This window comes from Phodopus roborovskii, unplaced genomic scaffold (genome assembly GCF_943737965.1).
Source record: "Phodopus roborovskii unplaced genomic scaffold, PHOROB, whole genome shotgun sequence".
Taxonomy (NCBI): Eukaryota; Metazoa; Chordata; class Mammalia; order Rodentia; family Cricetidae; genus Phodopus; species Phodopus roborovskii.
The window spans coordinates 4065881-4089770 of record NW_026126515.1 but is presented as its reverse complement, the minus strand read 5'-3'; the positions used below and the strand labels follow the sequence as shown (position 1 = coordinate 4089770).

The following is a 23890-nucleotide window of genomic DNA, read 5'->3' as shown; positions in this document are numbered from 1 at the left end:
GTCTCCTCCTTTCCTACATAGCTCTGGCCTAGCCTCTGGGTGGAGCTCCTTGAAGCTGACCACCTGCTGGCCCTTGACCACCTCCAGTACTACAGCCATTGGCTCCACCAAGAGACTCTGGATGGAGTTTAACCATACTTTAGCCAACCGCAAATTGACAGCTGAGTTTAACGGGGACCCAGACAGCGGGGCTGTTTCATTATCCTGGAGAACTCTTGTTAATTCAGTGTGCTATGATTCTGCCTTACCCACAGTGCCTTGATTCCCTTCCTAAGAACTGTGTAAGGTAATGAGCCAATAATATGGAACAAAAAGGAAAGAGAAGCAGATAACACTGGGATGACGATGTCCTATCAATTCCTTTTCTACTATATGAAAATCCAGTTTAACTGTGAGCCCAGCCAAAGCAGATCACTGAGCATCCAGGCTGATGGCCCTGGACTCCGTGACTTCAATTGTCATCTACACTCTAGCATGCCTTCCCTCTCCTGAGGAACGGAACAGCTTTGGGTCCCTTGGCCATTTCTAGAGCAGGAGTTTTGAGAAGGAAGCGAGGACACACATATATTACTACACACAAAAATAAAAGAAAGGACATCAGGGTGGCTAGAGCCTGGGCTGGTCTGACCCATCTAGACTTCTCATCTTGACTTACGGCTCAAGTAAGCCATGAATAAAGGTGAAGGAGCCTGGCGACTTTCTGTGTGCCGTTACAGGAGGGGCTGGCTGCCTGCACATTTCCTTAATGAGATGGACACTGCCTGCTTCTGCCCACTGACCCTACAAAGAAAAGAACCAGCAGGATGGGGGAGCACAGGCGTCATCAGTGGGATTTCCAGGTACCAACCCTGTGTACTAGGGCTGGGGATGCCCTTCTAAATGTCTGCCCCACCCTGTGCAGCAACAGCTGCTGCCCGCTGTCTGCTATGGGGAGTTGCCAGAGGGATGCTTGGAGACATCTAATGACTGGGCATGGCATGAGGGCTTGAGTTTTCAGTGCTGGCCTGTGAAGATGGTATTTTCAGAGAGGGGAAAGCAGCAATTAGTCACCTGTCAAATGACTGTGACAAAATCTGGGCAAAGACTAGATGCTGGCCTATGACCAAGGAGAGGGTAGCTGACAGGGTTTCCTGGGATTGCTTGTGCAAATAACAAGTCTTTGGGTGACAGATAATGGAGGATAATGATAAAGCAGGACTCTTCCCACTGTGTTCAACACTGGCTAGTTCTCTACTACCAGCTCCACGATTCTGGAGGGCTTGAGGAGACACCAGTACTAAAACACCACAGGAAGCAGGCAAGCGAAGTCTGGTGGTTAAGCTGGCCAGGAGCAGAGTGAGCATGGGAAAGAAAGCTGCTCCTTTGCAAGAAGCAAGTGTCTGGTGAGCAGAGAGCATGCACGTGCAGCCTGGGGAACGAGGTGTGTGTAGAAGAGGCCTCAAGGGTCATGGTTGAGCACAGGTGTGCTAGCCCGCAGCACCATGGGAGTTGTGGGCACACTTGGAGCTTCGAGAGACACATGCCTATGGACAGAAACACCCGCTCACAGTAGGTATTCTCTTTTTGCCTTGGGTACACTTCCAGGGTTATGTTTGTGGTAATCTTTTTTCATTCTCAACAGGACCAATATCATGAGATGGCGGGTGAGAGATGAGCCAGGTGTGACTGTTCACAGGCTACAGAGCTAGAGGACAGTGGCAGAAGAGACATAGCATTGATTTCAGGCTTAAATCCACATCCCTGGGTCTCTTGATTGATTTGCCTATGGTAAAGGGTGTAATAGATTTTTTTCTTATCTCTCACATAGTCAATGACTTACACCCAATAGCTAGGTTAAGGCAAACAGAATTGACCAGATCGTCTCTTAACCTTAGAAATAAAGCAAAAGACAAACATTCACCTCCATGTTTGGAAAGGATTTAGCTGAGCAAAACCACTTCTCTTTCAGTAGAAGTGTTTTGGCTGTAGCTGGAGGGATGTGGCAACACACTAACAGGGAAAAGACTGTTCCAGGGTGGCCTCTGGCAGAAGCCATAGAGCACCCTTTTTCCTTAATGAAGCATGTGCACAAATTCTTACCTTGAGAGGATGCTTAAAGTGGCAAGTAATGGCCTCTGCACTTGCTGCATGGCTTTGAGCCTCTACTTCATGCATCTGGAAGGCTTGGGCTTGCAAGTGAGCTGAGGAAGGGTTGTTGTGAGGGGCAGGGCTGTGGGGCAGCTTTGCACCAGACCCTCAAGCCTTGACATAGGGCTCATTGCTGAACACGCACTTTAAACTTCAGACACAATGGTTCAGTTTTCTACTCCCACTGGTCAATCACTGAAGTCCAGATAAAATAGTAATCACTCCTACAGGCTGGAGGAGATCCAGCAAGACACTTCATCCAGACTGGCTGAAGCTGGCTCAATAGAAGCAAAGCAATGCATCCCTAAAGCTCACTATATGCAAAGCTCTGCACAAATCAAACTTATTGATGGAGCTGAAACAGGCACTCAAGAGCTTTCAACCAAAGTTCTGGGTTTTGGATTCCAGAGCTGCACTTTGAAATTCTGAGTTAGTCTATAATACTTAGAAAAACAATAATCTCAACCTAGGGAGGAAAATGAAGACTATCAGATCTGGTGTGCAGGCCTGCAACACCAACTACTTGGGAGGCTGTGGCAGGTGGATTGGAAGTCCAAGGCCAGCCCGGAGAACTTAGAAAAACCCTGCTCAGAATCAAAAAGTAAAGAGTTGGAGATGTAGCTCAGTGGTATAGCATCTGGTTACCAAATGTAAGACTCTGGGTTCAATCCTCAGTACTTGGGAATCAGGGATGGAAGGTGGTGTGAAGAAGACAGGCAATTAACTGTTAACAACTGACAAAATTTCAGCCAGAAAGATTTGGGGCAAAAAAGTGCTGCATATGAAAACAATGGAACGATTTCTAAACAGGGCAGGAAGCATCCTTACATCTGAAAGAGGCCCAGAATCTGCAGGACAAAGTTTAAACACGTAAGCTGTAAGACACACACACAGAGACAGCCCAGCAGGCCTTGTAAGCTCCACCCAAGAAGCCCCCTCACCAATCCCAGGAAAGAGCTTTTCTGGCACGAACAGTTCATTAGCTTATGAAGTCAACCAGAAAAGGTCCAGTCCCAAAACTGAGCTGTCTTACAGGCAGGCATTTCTCTTGGTCTTGAATCTGCCCCTCTGGTGACAATCAGAACTTCTTCCTTGTTACATTTTAAAGATTAAAAAAACAAACCAGCAAACTTTTATTTAGAAATAACTTCTCAAAAGTTCATGCTAGACACACAAGGCCTTAAGTACTAACACACACAAGTACTAAAACCCTCACATGAAAGCAGACGTGTCTACAGCAAGCTCTGAAATGGAGTATGGCTTTCTGGAGTCATGGGCTGAGAACTTATGTGACGTTTGAATTCTCTTAGTGAGACTTTGAGTCATCCGACCAGAAGCGGGCGCATTAGGACTGGGCATTTCCAGTTTGCCCATCAGGCTCCACCTGCTGATACACTCAGGTGGTACTTGAGAGCACAGGGGATGAGGGCATGTGTGCTCGGCGGGAAGTCCTCTACGAGGTGACAATAAAAATGTGGGTTCCAACTGCATTAAGGTTCTCAGGGGGCTTTGGGAAGCGAAGCATTCTGAGGCGAGCAGAATAGCTGACTAACAAGAGTGACTGAGGGGGCCTGTGTTCTCTAACATGCCAAGTTGGCATGTTACAAAAAGAAGTGATAGGAGGTCAGTGTGACAGACATATCCCTCCCCAAGAGGCTGATGGGCTAAAAGCAGCAATTCTCAACCTCCCTAATGCTGTGGCCCTTTAACACAGTTCCTCATGTGGTGCTGACCCCCAGCCATAAAACTATTTTCCTTCCTGCTTCATAACCACCACTGTGTCACTGTTTTGAATAGTTTTGGAGATAGAGGTTTGCCAAAGGGTCACAAGCCACTGGTTGAGAACTGCTGGCTAAAGGCTTGGTCTCCCACTGACCAAGAGGGGACTGGATCACAAGGGCTTGGGGCTAATAAAGGAGTGACCACTGCCTTATCCTGGACTCCAGCAATGGACTCAGCACATCTCAGACTGAAACCCTTGAAGCCAAAAAAACAAATTAAGTCTTCCCTCCAGTGAGCTGCTTGTGCAGGCATTTGTCAGTGATGGAAGCCTGCTAACAAGGTGTCTGTGTGTTAAGCACGAGGTTGGCTCTTTAAGCTTTCTGTAGGGTGTGGGCTCAAGGGCAGCTGAACCAGAATGCTCTAGGGCTTTATTGCCACTTTTCATTACTATATATTGACCTTGCATACCATCATGGCCAGGACTCTTAAGGAAAAAACCAAAAATTCCAGCTATTAAGAATGTATTAAAACTTTTGAATGAATATGTTAGAGTTAATGTTACCTTCACCTCTCCTATGTTCACTGTAAATCTGTTTTTTTGAGCGATACTTTTTAAGATCTAAAAGGGAAAGAACAATTATAAAAAAATAAAAATTAGAACCTAGACTTCATATTTTCTACCCCCATGGCAACTTATCTATAGGGATGGCTTCTCTTAATGACATTCCAATATAACCTCCCCATGTAATTAATGTAGTTCTCAAGGATGCCACCAAAAAAAAAAAAAAAACCTGCGCAGTTGTCAAAAGGAAGACTGCAGGACAGAGGGGAAGGCCCAGCCTAGCCAGAAACATGTAGGGGAACTTAATCACTGTAATTTACATTTTGTCACCAAGTCCCAGGTACAAGTTCTTTTATGTACTGTCAAGAGATCTCCACATTAATTGCTGCTCCTGTCTGTGGAGAACACACACTCTAATTTGCTGTGATGTCAGCTTCCCCAGCAATGCACATTTGTGGCTTAGTCTTCTCTCCCTCCAGAAAGGGGAGGTTGCTACAGCTCTCGCTATCCAACTCACTCTGCCAAGACCAACAGACCCAAGTTACAAAGCATGCCTGTTTACTGGAGTCTAGAAACCAGTGTGACTCAAGCCTCCGGTGGGTGGGAAGCCCTGTCGCCCTCCTCAAAGACCACATTCTTCTCAAATAAGTTTGACTTTCAATAGCACAGCTATTTCTAGGCAATGACTTCAATGATTCCACATAGCCCATCTGAAAATCTAGATAATCCGTTCTGAGGGTTTGGCAGGTCTAGTCGGCACAATAAAAAACCCAGGTGCCTGTCCGGGTGTGTGTGTGTGTGTGTGTGTGTGTGTGTGTGTGTGTGTGTGTGTGTGTGTGTGTGTGTAGATCCCTGGGCTTTTCACAGCACAGTCTCAGTATTTTTGTGGTTCAGCACCAGGGTCCAGCTCTTCTCAACCTTGCTCTGTGGTCACACCATTCTAGACCATCTCTCCCCAGCTCACTTTCTGCTGCCTCAGGTCAGACCAAGGATCTCTCTTCAGGTGGACTACTGTCATTAGGAAAAGGTCCCTTTCTCAAATGAGCAACTAAAAGCAAAGAAACAGAAATTTAGGTTTCTGAGCATTCCGAGGGACATTAGCAGTCTAGCTATTAAGCTGCGGGTCACACAGAGTAGTGGCCAGTGAGTGGATACTCTGGCAGGCTGTCTGCACTGCCAATGGGATTTGAGGGCTGCCTTTCTGTTCTACCTTTCCAGACACATCCCCTACCCTTGCTGAGCCACATACTCTAGCTCCTGAACTGTAGGACAATGGGACCCTGAGGACACTTCCCTCAAGGGCACTGCTACACCTATATAACCTCACTAAAATGACTGCCTAAACACGGACTGAACATGGAAGACATCACCAGACAGGCCAATGCTTGAGGGAAAGGCCTCATGGCCTCAGCCTGACAAGCTGGAATGGAGGGATGAGCAGCAGAGGCACAGCTTGTGAGGATGCATCCATCACACAGCCTCGACCTTGAAGAGAAACTTAAAACTCCTTGGCAAGAACAGAGACACAATGAGAAAGCTGAGTCAAATATAAGTAAAATACTAAGTTAAATACAAGTAAAGTAGATGTCTTTTCCCATCAAGGTGATTTGGCATTTACGAGCAGATTACATACACGGCTTCTCATCTGGAAAATTCCAAAGCTGTATTAGTCTTCACTGCTGGGGTGGGGGTGGGGAGTGGGAATGGGGGGTAGGGGATGGGGGGCAGCCAGGTTAGACAGTCACACACTGACCAGCAGCATCTAACAGTAACAGGTAATGAACAGAGATGCAGAGGTGTAGAGCAGAGCGCTTCCTCCCTAAGACAGAGTCCTATCTATCACACTGTGACTGTAAGGACGAGAAGAACAGCATTATTTTGCTTAGTGGAGTGAGGGCCAAGGACACGGCTGAAGTGTGCTCTCCCACTGTAGAAAGGGCACACTGTACCTTAGCTGTGCTTTGCTGATGGCCTCAGACATTCTCGCGTCACTGTCAGGAACCAGAAATGGAAACATGGGGGAAGCGAGGGGCTAGGGCAGGGAGCTGGAAAAGCTGCCAATCTTAGGAAAGACCACTTCGTTTAAAAATATTGCCTAGACTTCAAATATCTTCAAAAATCTGTAGCTCTCTATATTCATTATATATCAATGCTGAAAATCAAAATTAGAAAACTAATTCTGGAATGCAGTTAGGGGAATTAAAAAAAAAAATAACCCAACTTTCCAATTAAGTATCTGCAGAATTTTCTCCTTATTTGAAATAATGCAGATTGCTAACTATTTTGCTGAGAAATAAATGGCATAAAGTAGAACAGCATATAAAATATAGTGTTTATAAATAAATGTACATAGACCCCGGTGTCTCGGAGGACATCACTGAACACTAAAGTGGGGGACCCCCGTGGGCAGAGGCTGGAGGGCACTTACCTGGTGTGTGACGCGCCGTCATTTATGCTGAAGGTGCTGTTCTCCCTGGTCAGTGGACTGGAGCCGCCCTGGCTCTTGCTGTGGAGGTCCAGGCTGAGGGAGGACTCTGTTTTCCTGTCCAGGCCATGACCCTCAGTCTCTAAGGTCCGATCTGCCAGGGAGAGCCCCTCGCTGGAGCTGTGCCACAGGGGCGCCACTTTCTCTTTGCCTGGCCCCGAACGAGGTGACGATGTGGCAGCCCCCAGGGAGGCCGTGCTGCCGTGGCTCAGGCCATAGGAGGTGGCATCGATACCACTGTCAGCAGAGGTGCCCTGTAGGTAGCTATAGTTGTTGAGTTCAGACTCTGTGCGGTCCCCGTCATACCACTTCTCGTCACTGTGGGCACTTGAAGCGTTGCTGGAGAGGGTATTGCTGCTGGAGTGGCTGGAGTAGTGGCTGTCAGACTACAACAGAAGCCAAGAGTTACTTACACTCAGGGGTCACACCCTGGACACCAAGAAAGATTCATGGGGGTGGAGGGGATGCACACACTCTGCAATATATCTAATTAATAAAGCTCCAATAACAAGTCAAAACAAGGTAAGAGTGCCGGGGACAGCACTTGGACTGATGGGCTCATCTGTGGTGTCCCTGGCGGAGAGGCTACATGTCATAACAACACAATGGCATTTTAACCAGAAAAAAACATAAGCGTTCATTGGCATCTTTATTACCTTAACATAGAAAGGAAATGACATTTCCAATGGGCTTATAATTAGAAAGTGTGCTTGACCCTGAAGCCACATTCAGTGGCTGGCAGGCAGAATCTGAGATGAAGTCTGAACTCTTGTGCTTCCCCAGTTAGCATGAGCTAAGGAGACAGCTTTCTAACTAGTGCTCAAAGTTAAGATATACAGAGAGGCCAAGATAATTCATTAGCAGGGAAAACTGGTCTCATCACTAAATGGTACTGAGACAACTGGATATTCACATGCCAAAACCCTCCAAACCAACCAACCAAGCAAGCAAACAACCAACCAAACAAACAAAAACCAAAACAAGAAGTTGTTGAAACCTCACTGCATAGAAAAAAAAAATTAAGAGACAGGGAAGACTTAAATGTACAAGTTACAGCTTTGTAAAACATGAAACAAAAACATGTATAAATTTTTTGACTGTGGGAGTTACCATGGTTTCTTAGCTAGGACACCGCGAGGACAACAAACATGTACCTGGATCAAAACCAGTTGTGTTTCAAGTAGTACATTAAAAATGGTGTGACCTGTGAACAGGGCCTCTGCAGAAAAGATACCGAAATGTCAATGACCACATGGAAAGGGTCTCAGTGTCACTGGGCACTGGGAAATGTAGAGCAAAGCAGAGTGAGGACCTGACACACACAAGAAATCCTCCAAACAAAATGACAGAAAAAGAGGGGAGCATTATTAGGGATGAAAACTGGGGCAGTAGCAATGGGAAAATAACGGCAATTTCATTCTTGATGAAGACTCAAGAGAGATGAAAATGTATATTCACAAACACATAGGCTTGAGTGCTTATAGCAGCATTAATCATAATAGAAAAAAAAAGTAGACACAAGCCCAGTGACTGACTTATGAATAGATTAAAAATAGAACAATCTCTCTCATATACATACAAATCTCCATCCATCAGTCCCAAAAAGGGATAAACTGCAAGTGTAGCTACAACATGAATAAGAATTTTTAATCCATGTTTAATAAAAGAACTTAAGACACAGGAGGCCACAGACCATATGGTTTCCACTGAAGTGCAGTGGCAAGTGTAGACATACCCATAGATGCTCCAAGTAAATTAAGTCTTGGAAGGGGTAGGGATTCAGAGGTGACTACTGAAGGATACAGGCTTTCAGAGTAATGAAAAAGTTCCGAAATTAGATCATGGTGACAACTCTTTGACTATGTGCATATTATTACAAATTACATTTACTTATTTAAGTGTATGCATATGCCACAGTGAGTGGTGGAGGTCAGAACACAACTGGCTGGAGTTGGTTCTCTCCTTCCACCATGTGAGTTTTGGGGATTGAATTCAGGTCATCAGGCTTGATGGCAAGTGCCTTTACCTGTTGAGCTCCTGACTCTCTTTGAATATATTAACAGCCACCAAATCACATTCTTTAAGTACGTCAATTTTATGGCACATGAGTGACATCTCAATAAAGATGTGTACTCAGTGGCTCAGAAGCCTAGAAAGAATGTTATATAGACTTCACCAAACAAGCTTTGAAAGCTACCTGAACAAACTTCTGGTGTACAGATGGTTCTGCAGGATGAACTCAGGGCCTTGCACAGACTGAGCAAGCGCTCTGGGAGGTGATACTTAAACGAGAGGGAGACAGAAAACCCAGCAACTTGCTGGAGACAAGAAGATGCGGAGAAGAGATACCCTTTACTGGCCAAGACCAGAGTGGAAGGACATCTGGTTTACCTGGAGTGAAACCTTCACCTTGAAAAGGCACCGCCCAACCACTTTCCTAATGGAGCTCTAACTTTTCAGAGTAACAAGTCTGTTTATTTAACTTTAGGTTTTGTAGACATCATCTCAGTACGCTGCCCAGGCTGTACATTCCTACTTCTGCCTTCTGAGTGCTGGGTGCCAGGTGTGCGCCATGCCTGGGAATTGTGCAGAACTCCCCCAGTTTTGTCCCTGAGCTGCCACCATGGGGCCCCAGGGACAGGTGGCCTCTGAGTCCTAAGTGTGCCTGCCCTAAGTGAGAGTGAGCTGAAATATATTTGAAATTTTCTCACAGCCAGAAAGTAAGAAGAAACAGGAAACATTAATTTACGTAACCCTGATCTCACCACATATTCCAAATATTATTTTATTAGGTAGTCAGTATAAAATTGATAACAAGAAAGGGAAAGTTCAGGTTGGTTCAAATATCAATCCTATGTTAAGTAGAGTTGTGGAGAACATGGGCCCTAGCAAACCTACAGAGCAAAGTATAGGGCCACAGACTCACTTGGTTTTTAGCTTCAGTATTCATTTCTCTAGAAGGAAACTGGTACAATCTGAGCACCCTCAAAGGCCACAAACATGAACTTCCCATCCTAGCAAGTGACCAGAACACAAACACACTTTTCACACAGAGAAGAAGGGAGGGGACAGGGAGTGAACGTTAACCTGCAAAATGCTTTGTGTACCCTAAGACGATGAGAAACGCCATTACAACAGAAGGGCCATATACCGCCATGCTGACAAGAAAAGCAGCAGGCTGTGGAAAGCCCTGACCTGTCTGTCTGTCTGTCTGGCCCCACTCGTTCTCCCAGCTATGTGGAGAGGTAGACACTCTTTGCTGCACAGTTCTCCTTCTAACATTATGGTTTCTTCTGAATTCCTGAATGTTCCTAAAGACCTGTGGGGATGCAGACCTACTCTTCAGAATAGAGTTTACACTAAAGGAGCTCAGAATCTGGGCTGTGCGAAACCCAATAAGGTACCTTGCCTTCTGCCACACAGAGTTGGGGTGGAGCAGGTGGATGCCATTTTCAGACCACAGGAATCACAAAACATTTCTGGATATCAGTTATTTCTTTAAGCTCGCGGTGAACTTACATGGCCTTGTTTGTTTGGAGACAAGTGAACCACTGGATCTTGCCGGATTAATCTCCCACTGGGGCTGTCTCGGAAAGCAGGCAGGACCTTTGACACTGCTGGGAGATGGCATGTAGGCTCTGGAACACAGCACAGGACATTATGGTAGTTGTCACATGGAGATGGCCTGCCACCCATCTCTCAGAGCTCACTGACTAGACAACTCTGGGCACCAGCACAAGCTTATTAGGAGTCTACACAAGAGACAGCATGCCAGAAACTAGGTGGCTAATGAAAGCTTGCAGCTGGTGACAACATGTCACATCATACACATTAGCACAATCAAGTGCCACAAAACCAAAGACCATGAACAATGCAGCTAAGTTCAGAACTGTTGTTTGGGGGAAGTTCTGAATACTTGGGTTAAACTCAAGAATCAGTCACTGCGGTGAAGCTAACCTAGCTCAGTGTCCATTCCCTAGACAGGCATGGATGCGATCACGTGTTACTGTGACACTTTGGGAACTTTTAGAAAGAAGTGCATCCCTGAGGTCCTCTATAACTGCAAACTGAGCATGACACAACAGACACACAGCAACTACTTTACTTCCAATGATCACTTCCTTTCGGATTCCAAACTGGCATCCAAGAGGGGGTTCCCAAAGCAAAAGGCCGTGATTTACCCTGACCACCTAGAGCTAACAAGAATTATGGATTTCTCCAACACCCTTCTTGACCTGCAGAGGACCAGGTAGCCTGCTCCAGGAGCAGTGAGGTAGAAAGAAGCATCCATGGAGACAAGTGAGCCTGTCGATCAAGCTGAGCCTGCCCACACTGTCAGGAAGAACTGGTTCACAGCACACTGGTTGCAATGATGGATCAGCCTGTCTAGCAGGTACCAGTTACATCCACACCAAGTATGAGGAGGCCAACTCTATGCATCATATACCAAGCCAGGAAAAGCCTAACATTTTTCATATATTTTCTCTAGAATGACTGCCAGGTATGTCCAACCTGAAGCCCATAGGACACAGGAAACTAAGGATGGCTATGAATGCAAAAAAAAAAAAAGTGAATTTACTAAAAACACTATGAGATTCTCTCTCTCTCTCTCTCTCTCTCTCTCTCTCTCTCTCTCTCTCTCTCTCTCTCACACACACACACACACACACACATTTTGTTTTACAATAGGGTTTCACTATGCAGTTCTGGCTTTAGACACTCAGATCCCCTTGCTTCTGCCTCCTGAGCACTGGGATTGAAGATGTGTGCCACCATGTCCAGCCACATCACTACGGGATATTTTCCTTTCTTTTTTTCTTTTTTTTTTGTAAACTGACTGTAGCTCTTTGAGTGTGACCTTCACAGATAACCAAGTCTTACTTCAATACCAAAAGGCTGGGCAGCCAGAACATCAAGCCCTGGATTCCTTATGATGTGCCAACCAGGAAAGGCTGCCTTATTCTCCTGGAATGCTGGGGACCCCAAATTTAAAAATGTATTTTAGCATTTTGAAATGAGATCTCACTCTGTAGCCTGCAGTAGCCTGGAACTCACTATGTGGCTCAATATGGCTTTGAAGTGATGGCATTCTCCTAACTCAGCCAACCCCCTTACCCTAGCTTGGGATTAAAGGCATGATCCTGTTGGTGCCCATAAAGATGGCTCCACTCCATTCTGGCTCAAGGACAGAGAGTTCAAAACTGTCCTCAGTAAGTCATAAGACCTAAAGGCCAAAGGCATGGCTACAGGAGGATGTTCAGGCTTAGCCTTGGGTGTTTTATCTAAATAAAAACAGACCTGAGATCTGAGGTGTGGTTACTCCTGACCCTCAAGGCCAGGTAACAAGAAGTTGAATCTAAGGTGTGGTTACTGAATCCCTGGAGAAATGAGGAAGAAAAGCCTGTCTGTTCAGTATACACGATACCATGTTCCCCTTTTGGTTAATGTATAGAAGAGGGGTGAAAAATAAACTCATGGCATTTCAGTATTGACTGGTGTACCCTCCTGATTTTATTCCTGTGTCTTTGTCTTTCCTTTAACATCTTTAGCTAAGCTATCTTCAGTCCACACTACTATCTCAGCTACGAAATGGTGGGCTGCTTGGCTAGCTCTGACGGTAGCCCCAAAAACATAAGCTCCCACATGTGACACAGAAACGTGGGGCAATACAGATGGTGGTGACATGATCCACCATGCCCAGCTAATAGATTTTGAGAGAAGGAAAGCCACTAATCACACTTTACACAGCCTAGTGAAGTCTTCCCAAGCCAACTCTAAGGGCCCCCGACTGTCAGATTTAAAGCTGTATCGTACAGGAAGGATGAACCAGTGTCCTCAGAGGATTAATCCAGATTCAGACTGGCATTGTACGCTGTGCAGAGTGACATGCCACTACACTGTAGTAGATGCAGGAGGAAGACTGGAGAGCACTTCATGTGAGGCGGTGAATATGACTGCATGACGAACTGAACTGTGTAACTATTCTTCTGGTGCCCAGACACCTTGTGATTCCCAGTGGAAGTATCACACTGGGCACACAAAGGCTTGCTGCAGCCTTGGTCAGAGTGTGCACTGGGAACCAGAAAAAGCCACTAAGGTAATGCTGCAGAGGAGCCTGCTCATATGTGATGTTACCATCCCAACAGCATCAAAACATATGGGATTAAAGACATTCTGTCAAGAGCAGGGAAGCAGACAGAATATGCTCAGGTTTTCAGAGTTAGGGGTGGGTGGGATAAGATTGGAGAGTGACAGATGGCTTCAACAACAAAGCACACTGGAATAAAGCATGTCTTCGGGACCTAGGAATTACACTTTATTTCTTCAACTTTCATATATTTACTTGGGCAGTCATTCACACAGGACAAACCCATTAACCTTCAGGAAACAAAGGGTAGGTTTTCTTTGCCTTAAATGTTTGTTTCAGGCATGAAAGGTGTATGTCTTTATCCCATGTTGATGGCAATACTTTCAGAAAAAGGAAGAAAGACTATGGGATGGAAGTACAAGGTGACAGCTCACAACCAGGTCTCTAATGTATGGATTGGGCTGGCCTCAAACTTCTGGTGTGTCTGTTAAAGTCTGATTGCTGGACGGCAAACATTTCATCGTCACACACAGTGTTCATGGTGCCATTGTAGACGGATTGATTTCTCCTCCATGTCCTCAAAGGGCTGTGCACCAGAAACATGAATGAGGGCTCCCTACTGAACTCATTCTGTTCTGCCATTTTTGTTCAGAAATTTTCTTAGCTGATAAGAGTGAGGGGAATTTTTTAAAAAAAAATATCCATCGGGCAGAAGAGGGAGTCTAACCAAGATACAAATGTGACCAAACAAGAATTCAATCTCTTCTTACATTTACAGAGATTTCTTTCTCCTTACAAGTCAACATGAAGAATAATAAACAATCATCCCAGGCACAAAGCAAAAACCAACCAATCAACCAACCCTAGCAAGCAAGCAGGGAGAAAGAAAAGTACTGAGGATACAGGAGTTTCAGCACACTGGCCATCAAACATGGCCCTGGTCACTCTGGCTGGAGTCTGCGGGTCACTGAGAGCCACTGACTTTATCTATTACTTCCACATGCACTAGTCTAGCAGAGACCAGTTCTCTCACACACGTGCTATGTGAGACTGGGACATCTTTTACAACACCATGCTTTGAAAAAATATCAAGGTCCCTTGCTCTGAAAGCACTTTTATATAAATCACTTACCCATCTGGTCGGCAATGCTGTCCTCACTTCTTTGCCAGCTGGGTGTGGATTTCCCACTGCCACCAATATCTGACTGAGTGTTCTGCCTGTCGATGGAGGCTGGGGATCTTCGGCTCACCCCAAACCTGCAGTGGTGATTCCCAAACAAAAGCAAGACACATGAGAATCTTTACCCGCAAGGTGGAGTCCTGATTCTGATGACAGGTATTTCCAGTTTCTGCTTGCACGTCTGTGCACGTAGACACAGCTCTGTGCTCAGGAAGGTATGCTTATTATTGAAACCAAGTGCTAACTAGGGCAAGGAGCTTGCTAACAGAAGGCCAGGACAGCAAGAGGCCCAAGTCCACCAGACCACATAGTAGACTGCCATTTATCATCAGCCCATTTAAGTCACTCATACACATCTTCCAAATAGTACACCTATGGAAGGTTGTTTCTCGTAATTAAAAAATGCACTGAATCATTAATTTACTCTTGGATCAATTATTTTCTGAGCAATGTACTCTGATCTGAAAAACAAAGGCAGAACTACCATTTATGATATATGCAAGCCACTTTCTAACTATATGAATTTTAAGCTGCTATTAAGGAAGGGCAATGTAGAAGTAGGTAAGCTGGCATGTAAAATGGTAAATATCTACTTTCAGAGAGAAATGTAGCTATTTAAAAGACAGTTTGATTCACCCCTTGAAAAAATAGTAATGTTTGTTTTACTAAGTCATATGAAATCATAGGTCTCTATCAACACGGCACAAATGTTGACAGGAACTCTTGAGATCACAAAGGACCAAAGTGTAGAATTCAAGTATTTATGTTGAAATTCACTATATTTTCCATGGTTACTGCAGTGGTTCGAATAAAAATGGCCTGTACAGGCCATAGGGAGCATTAATTATTAGGAGGAGTTGGAATAGGTACAGGAGTGGGTGTGGCATTGTTGGAGAAAGTATGTCACTGGAGGCAGGCTTTGAGGTCTCAGATGCTCAAGCCAGGCCCAGTGTGACATTCATTTTCTCCCTGCACCTGCAGATCTGGATGTAGAACTCCCGGTCCCTTCTCCAGCACCATGCCTGCCTGCACACCATTATGCTTCCCACAATGATGATAAGGGACTCAACCTCTGAAACTGTAAGCCAGCTGGAATTAACTGTTTTCTTTTGAGTTGTCATGGTGTCTCTTCATAGCAATAGGAAGCCTAACTAAGACAGTTACTAAATTACTTCCGAAGAACTTAATAACATAGCCCTCTATAGGTTCTGTATCAATTGATGGCTGTGCTTTACCTGTGATGACTGACACATGGCCAGGACTTGCAAGAGCTATTTTGGGAAGGGGGGGGGGGACTCTGGGAATGAGCAAACATGGAGCTGAGTTGAAACTGGTGACCCAGTAGAACTAAACAAAACCCTTGAACTCTGTCTCGTTCTCTTTACACACACTTGGCATTTCCATTACAGAACTCTAGGTAGTAAAATCTAGGCTAAAGTCTTGAAAAGTACAGAAGGCCACAAAAATATTTCCTACAGTAAAATTTGTGAAACTATCTTCCCAGTTGCTGGGGTAACTGCATCCTGGGTAGAAGCCCCCTTGCAAGGCTCACGGTGAAATGCCATCTTGTGTATGCCTGTAGCCCAAGAAAGAACTCTTGATTTATGAAAACATCTGGGAAGGAGGAGATTCCCAAATCTGCTTTCTTTCCCCTCAGCAATGAGAACCCTCACACTGACCCTTCAGACCCTTCAGTCCTATTCTAAATGTGCACCAAAGGATGCCAGTTAGACATTTTTTCCAACCTCCCTCTTCTTTTTTTGTAGCAGAGGAAACTAAGAGGTAACTTTCACCACCTCCAAATTTAAAGGAAAATCATAACTACCAAGACACTTTAAATTCTACCTTGAAAAGCATTTTACTTCTTACATAGATGCTGTGTGTCAGAGAACCCAAGTAAACTTCGTGTCCTTGAGGGATTTAAACAAGAGGTCTAAATCCCACACTTGGCCTCATTTTAGAAGACACACTTGACATTTTGAGACACTGGAGGTATCTGAAAGCAATCTCTAGGCTCACATAGGACACACTCAATGGTCAGGCATGCAGCTGCCCAAGCTGCCCACTTCTGTGCAGGAGGCTGGCACCTCTGAAACTTTTTCACAGTGGACTGGAAGCTGCTTCTAGCCCCCATCACAGACAAGTGTAATTCCTCACTAGGAACAATTAGAAAAAACTCTCATGAGTGGTATCAAAATGCATTTCTAAGCTGGGAGAAGAGCCTTATGCTGTGTTGTTTGGCTGTTGTTGTCTGGTTTTGTTAGGGACTGAATTTAGGGCTTTGTAATTGTTAAGGAAAAGCTCTATCACTGAGCTACACCCCTAGCCCAGCCTTTAAACTGAGATGCTTTTTCATTATCTCTAATTCCCATATTATGTTTGTATTGTAGCTTTTCTCCCCTACTCAAATAGCACAGGTGCTATGAATCTCCCTATTTACTTTCAACCCTCAATGTCCTAGGATCAAAGAATGATAAGGCTTATACCACACAGGTACAGACATGAGGCCCTTTGAGGTGAGGCAGGGACACCAACATTGTACACTGTCCATGGACAGCCATTGTTTGCCAGCTACTGTTATGATGTCATGCATGCCTAACACTAACAGGTACCTGGCACAGCATAGACACTTCAACATCAACTTGGACACAAATGCTCTTCCTGGGTTAGGGTAACTTCAGGATCAAACTTCATTGGCAACAGCAAGACACACCAGTGAGCCAGACTACCTCTTGCCTCACAGATGTGTTATGAAACGGTTTTGTGTAGTGGTGCATGCCTTTAATCTAGCACTTAGATGGGAGAAACAGGCAGATCCATGAGTTTGAGGCTAGCCAGGGCTACAGAGAGAAACCCTGTCTTAAAAAATAATATGAAAACAAACAAACAACACCAAAATGGCTTTAGTATATAGCAGGCAACACTTCTTCTTTCTTCTTCCTTCTTCTTCTTATTAATATTATTATTAATATTATTGTTATTTTAAAAGGTTATCCCCAGGTACAAAAGAAATTATGTGATGTTGTCAGCAGTCCAAGGTGACCTCAAAGATTGAAAACCCCTCAATATCATCTAGGATACAGATTGGCTAGCATTCCCAATGGAATAATCGCCATTTTGCTAACAAAAACGGGGCATTGGGGGCATGGGACTCATGGTTTTTAGCATCAACTACAGCACTAATGTCTCCCCTTGCTTTGTTGATATACATTTAGAGTGTATCACAGACAGGAAAAAAAACCTTTTTATTGTTGGCTCATTTACATTTTAGTGCTATAATAATGATGAAGGTATGCTGACTTCTTCATTGTGAAGGCAAATCATACCATTTAAAATCCAATTTAAATAAGAAATAATTAGTTCAGCTTGTGGTGCGGTACAATAAGTGACTCACAACCCCTCTGCAGGGACTGATGAGGAAAAGCTAAAATTATTTTCTAGTCATCATTGAAGCAATTACAGTAAGATGTATGCACTTCAAACAGGCTACTGGGGCGACAGCAAGGTGGAGAAGGCGTATTGCAGAGCTTTTATCACCTCCCTTCTGTTAATATCAACATTCATATTCACATCCAATGGTCATGAAAAACAGTGGAGGAGCTGGGGGATGGCTCATCTTTTAAGAGCACCGGCTGCTCTTCTTAGAGTACTTGGGTTTGATGCCCAGACCCACAAGGCAGCTCACAACCATCCATAACTCTAGTTCCAGGGGATGTGATGCCCTGTTCTGACCTCCAAGGGCAATAGGCATGAACGTGGTCCATATATATACATGCAAGCAGAACACATATGAACATACAAACAAATCTTTTTTTTAAACACAACAGAATATTAGTCATAGTGAGAAAATACCCACTAGGAGGGTATTATCAGTGCTTGCTAATTTTTGACATGGTGAAATCTCAGGAAGGTAATCAAATCACATGTCCATCTGTTAATCAGTCTTTGGAAAACTTGAATGGTTCAAGTTCTTCCTCAGGTCCCCCAGAGAAAACACACAGCTTGGTTCCCTCCGTCTGCACGAGGCAGCTGATGTGTGCTATGCTGTGCTTCTGTGCCCATTACTTCTAAGCCTCAGACATCCCAGGCCCCTTACCCCACAGTGCTCTTTAAAATTGGGTGTAGTTCCCTCCCCTTTGACTTTAGTTCTGTTCTCTAGCAGCACTGGAGACAGAACTGAGGGCCGCAAGCTAGGTGAGTCCTCATACCTGAGCTACAGCCTCAGCCTGTGTGTAAGCTTTGTCAGAACAAAAGGTTACTTTTGGGCACTTAGTGTCAATGAGGATTAGAAAGAAAACAGCAGCCAGGCAGTGCTTTGTTCCAGCACTCGGGAGGCAGAGGCAGGCAGATGTCAGTGAGTTCTAGGCAGCCTGGTCTAAAGAGCAAGTTCTAGGACAGTCAAGGCTACATAGAGAAACCCTGTCTTGAAAGACCAAGTAACAACAACAACAACTAAAAAACAAAACAAAAAACAAATCAACAAAATACAGGTATTTTACAAGATAATTTCAAGCTTAGGGTGTGGCCATCATTTTCTTTCTATCACAGCAATGTGAATCCAGCGCAAACAGTGTTTTTCTGAGTTCACTTTGGAGGAAGTATTAGGAAGTGACAAAATCCTTCTGGAGATACTAACGATACGTGTGATGAGAGATGGATGATGCTATCTGACTTCGCTGTGGCACTGGTTTTAGACTGATCATCTTACTCAGAAGTGGTTTGACCTAGCCACTGGACGTTCCTCTATCTGGAGCATCAGCTCCATCTTCTCTGCCGGTTGTGTGGAGCTTTATGAGGCCTGTCTGAAGGGGTATCATTTCACATGTCTGAACACAGAGAAGACTGATGATGCACCACTCTCCAGGGGGAACAAATGGCATACCTACCCTTCGGGCATGGATTTTTGTCTGTAGGTACCACCCCCAGAGCCAGTGTCACTGGATGAAGACAGGTTGCTGGGGGAGTTACGGCACTGGGATCTTGCCAAAGCCATGGATGAGACTGTCACATAGATGTCCGAACCAGGAGACAGCCTGTAAGTGTGAAGCAAAAGAATGAAGTCAACAACTCAGAGAGAAAAACCACAAGGTAATGCATGGCAGAAGACATCATATAAACACCACAAAGGCAGCAGGCAGCCTTGTGGAATGTGAAAATGAAGGAAACCCACAAGAGGAACATCTGGCTAATAAGGTTCCTGAGGGAACAGCTGGGAAACTGCCTAGAAGGGGTGGAATCTATGCATAAAATTATAGGTGGAGAGACATAGAAACATCGTGCTTCCAAAAGCTGCCAGGATCCAATCCCGAAGTGCTATACAGTCTGTAGGTTGGCAGAACAGAGGATAAGTGAACCCCAGCGACATTAACCAGCGGTTAATTCCAGATTCTCACACCGCCCACCTCACAGCCACTGTGAGAGCACATTCTTCAAGTGCCTCTTTGTTTTCCTATCTCATTACTCAAAGTTTGAAATATTCAGGCTCTGACTATTAGTTTTTACAATTTTGGTTCATAGTAGCTCACACTAAGAAATTCCACAGGGGGGAAAAATTCTCAGAACTGCACTTATAGATTTTCACAGCAGGGATGTGCTGTGTCTTAGCCCAAGCATGTTGGCCAGCTGACTATCAAGGCAGAGGCTGGAACTTTGTGGGCAGGGAAGACAGAGTCTCCCTCAACATTCTCTATTCTAACTGGCAACAGGGCAGCCACAGATCTCTCTCTCTCTCTCTCTCTCTCTCTCTCTCTCTCTCTCTCTCTCTCTCTCTCTCTCTCTCTCTCTGTGTGTGTTGACAACTGTGACCAGGCTTAGTAACAAAGCACTTTATTTCCGAAGTGAGCACCTGCAGATGCTGGAGTGGACTGGTTCCCTGGGATAGCTGAGGAACTGTCTTCTACATCTTTCATCTCAGGTCACAATAGGCCAGGTGAGCCTATTTTGAATGAGCTGCTGTCCACAGAAAAGGCAGGGATTCCTTCTACCAATGAGACAGTTGGCATGGGTTTGACATGGTCAACAGACTTCTAAAGTGAAGCTGAGTGGAAACCCTGGGCCAGAGCCTGGCTGATGGAATAACACCATTCCTACAGTGAGTCTACAGATAGGGAGGAGTTCTTTCACTCAGGTGGGGGGGGGGGCTAACAGAACCATACCAAGATGCTTTTCTGGTGGAGGCAGGCAAAGTAAGGACAGCTGCTGGGAGTCTAACTCCGAATTTATCTATGAGGCGGATCTGAGTTCTCTCTGGCTGTCTCCTTAGACATGGTTCTTAAGCCCTCTCCTAATTCAAATCAAGCTTCTTCAAAAGGAACAGCTTTCTCTTGGTGCCACAGACAGAACTGTCCTCCTCTACTGGCTATATCAAGCTAAGCATCTTTTCTCTCTTCTATCTTCCAGATTTAACTGTTCTAATTATGTTGCACATTTGTGGACTACACAGACTGTGCCCTAGCACCCTGGGTGCTGGTACTAAAAACACAAAGGCCCAATCTGGGCTCCACCATGACTGCCCTCCAATCTCTTTCACCCTAACAGTCTCTGACATCCAGGCTCCATCCATGTTATCCCTCCCAGAGCTCCTAGCAACACTCTTCTACCATGTCAACCATTGCTAGAAGCTTCTCTGAAGTTTCCCTTTGTCTATAGGATAGAAGACCAAAGCTGACCCCTGTCATCATTTTCAAGGTCCCAAACCATCTGACCACTCTCCCTTCCATGTCCCCGTGTCTTGGGCTATGGATAGGTGGGCCAGGATTCAGAGAGCCACTATACTCTCACCCTTGCTCATGCCCTGTCCATCTAGAATGCCTTCCTCTCTTCTGAATAACCCCAATTCCAGATTCTATCTGGATGCACAGGGCAGGGCCTCTTCACACCCCATAGCAGTCTACTCTGTGTACTATCACAGCACACCAGTCTTGTGTTTGTCTGTCTCTCCACGGCACTCTGCCCCAATGGCACAGGACTGAGCCTTACTTATTACTATTTCAACTGTACGTACACAGGTACACCACTTACATACATGGTACCTGTAAAGGCCAGAAGAGAGTATTGGATTTCTGGAACTGAGAGCTACAGAGGCTGTGAGCCACTGAACTTAGGTCCGCTGCAAGAGTAGCAAGCACTATTAACCACTGAGCTAGTACTTCCCACCTCCTACCCCTGCCCTAGCCAGGGGTTCTTAAAAGTGTTGGCTTTTAGAATTTGTAATTTGCTAAAAGCAATTATAACTAAGTCAGTGTGCTTTTTAAATGGTGGGAACAGGGATGGAGTTACAGTGGCTAAGATTACAGCAGAAAATCATTACTGTTACAGATGGAGAGCGAACTGAGCGTAGTGCTGAGTGTGAACTGGGACAAGCAGAAAGAACACTGGTGTGTGGGGACTGTGATGGAGAGCCTGACCAGGCCACCTCTAAGCACCTTCCCCCACTATCACAAGCCATGCTCCCCGTGGTCAATGACTACTAACCCCACAGGGTTTTCCCTATGTATGGGGGCGGGGTGGGTGGGAGCACTGTCCTCACAGGGCTCTCTCAGACCCTTGTTCTGTGTTCCACCCTTGTGCAGAGTTATACTGTGCCCACTGGCTCCTGCTTCTGGCATCACCCATTCTGGGGTCACCACGCCAACCTTAGTGAGGGTGTCAGGGTCCAGGGTGTGTCTGCAAGCAGCTGTGTACTTAGTGATTAGAGAAATGCAGCTCAACCCTATCTAGGGTACTTTGCTTTTTGCTTAGAATCACTTTTATTTTATTCTGCCTGTATGTGTCTATGAGTCCTGTGTATGCTGCCCACAGAGGTCAGAAGAGGGCATCAGATCCCCTATAACTGGAGTTAAACAGTTGGGTATCCCCCCCAACCAAAAAAAAAAAAAAAAAAAAAAGGATGTTCCTATACTGTGTTCTCCTCCTAAGAGTTCTCTCAGATGTCTCACAGTGCGTTCAGACATAACCAGGACTGGACTGGAGAAGGCAGGGGAAAGAGGGAGTTGTAAACAAAGAACTGAGTAAGAATTAGGAACAGCACAGACCTAAAGTAACATGACGCCATTCACCTTACTGCTCCAGAGTCTGCCTTCCCTGTGCACCTAACATGGACAGGCCAGATCCTGTCACTGCAAAGAGAAAAAAATGCTATAGAAAACAAATGGGAAAATCAGGGTGGCAGGAGGATCTGAGCCAGTTGGGGCCGGTGACATCTAGGCAGCTGAGCCATATCGAGGGGCATGGTGAAATGTTTACTCACATGGCTCTTTAGGCAAAGTTAAGACAGAACTTTTATCTTTGGCTTTAGAACTTGCTTTCTGTAGCCTGTTCTCCAAAACATACACTAAACTAAAACACTCCACGCTCATTCTCAACATCAGCTCTTTCACTTGGCAAATGTATTTAGTTACTGGAGTTAGCCCAAAATGAAAAAAAAAAAAAAAAAAAAAAAACAGCTTTCCAGAAGGCTGGCATTCATTCCACCTCTCTTTTGCATCTATGGAACTCAATGGTGGCTTTGTTTTCCGACTGTTCACATACAGAGGACACGCACAGAGCGGCTAAAGGAAAGCCACCCCAATGTGTTTACATCTCCAAATACATGAATGCTGGGCAAAGAAGATTTAGAATCAGCTTCATCCTTGTGATGTTCAACTCAATACTATGACTCTGATGCCACCATACCTCTGTTTAAGAGACCTGTTCAGCGCAGAAGGTGTGACTGTCTGGGTACTGGCAGTCTGCAGAGCTGGAGGCTAGGCTGTTGCTGGGCACCGTGGCACTCTTGAGTTTCTTCTCATGAGCTCTCAGCACACCTGACCTCCCTGACCCGTGCTGAGTCTTCACAGCCTAAGCAATCTGTTTTAGGAACTGCTATAAGCAGTAACTTAGAATAAAGTCACAGAGTCTTCCCCTCTAAAATAATCTAGCTCTTACTGCTTTGTTCTGTTTTAAAGGAACCAAAACATGGAATATTAATGATCACACAGGTCTGGAGAATGAAGATTAACTACCTTTCAACTGCTATGCAAGTCACAATTGCACAGAGCAAAACACTGGGTGTTGTTCCTCAGGTACTGACCTAATACTTATTTACTTATTTTGAGAGAGGGTCTTCCACCGGCTGTTGGGGATAACACCATTAATAGTTTTACCAGCTAGGAAGTCTGTGACCTGCAATAATGGCCAGAGTAGAAAGACATGCCTATGGGCAGAGTAGTGGTTCAAATGTTATTGGGGTAACAACTACTTTCTGACAGGGTTTAAAGCTCCACAGGAGCAAACAGTTACCTGGTACCATAAGCTAGCTAAGAGCCCATGGTTGAACCTACTATTATTTTGCTAAAAGGACACAGGATCAAACTGCCTTCTAAATTTCGATCTCTCCACCCATAGTTCAATGCACTTCTCAGCCCTCATCAGAGAAGTTTCTCTGTGCAGTGGGCAGAAACGCACAACTGATCAAAGGGACAAGTGACTATGGAGTGTGCAGCCACAAATGGGACAGCTGTATCAAACCCCCTCCTTGAGGCTCAAGATCACTGCAGAGCGGGTAGAGAGATTACATGAGTCAGAGGTCAGGGAGGAACAGAGTGAAATAGTGTCTTCTGGACCTAACAGGATAGCTGTACCCATAAACTCAGAGCAGCGGTGGTTGCCTGTACAAGACCTGCACAAGATCAGCCAGTCTACATTCTAGCATGGATGGAGGAGAAATTCAAATGCTCCACTCTTGAG

At 45.1% G+C, this 23890-nt stretch overlaps 1 protein-coding gene across 9 annotated transcripts in view; it reads right to left on the bottom strand.

The window, feature by feature from the left end:
• The window catches only part of Sipa1l1 (signal induced proliferation associated 1 like 1), a 272998-nt gene that overhangs the window by 19799 nt on the left and 229309 nt on the right, over window positions 1-23890 (bottom strand). For 8 of the 9 annotated variants that reach the window (XM_051196264.1, XM_051196272.1, XM_051196265.1 and 5 more), the window contains 4 exons: window positions 19051-19197; window positions 14117-14241; window positions 10416-10534; window positions 6840-7282 (listed from right to left, as the gene is read on the bottom strand). In XM_051196264.1, the coding sequence (XP_051052221.1) occupies window positions 6840-7282; window positions 10416-10534; window positions 14117-14241; window positions 19051-19197 (834 nt within the window). The remainder of the gene's footprint in view (window positions 1-6839; window positions 7283-10415; window positions 10535-14116; window positions 14242-19050; window positions 19198-23890) is intronic. The other variant, XM_051196273.1, reaches the window with a different exon arrangement.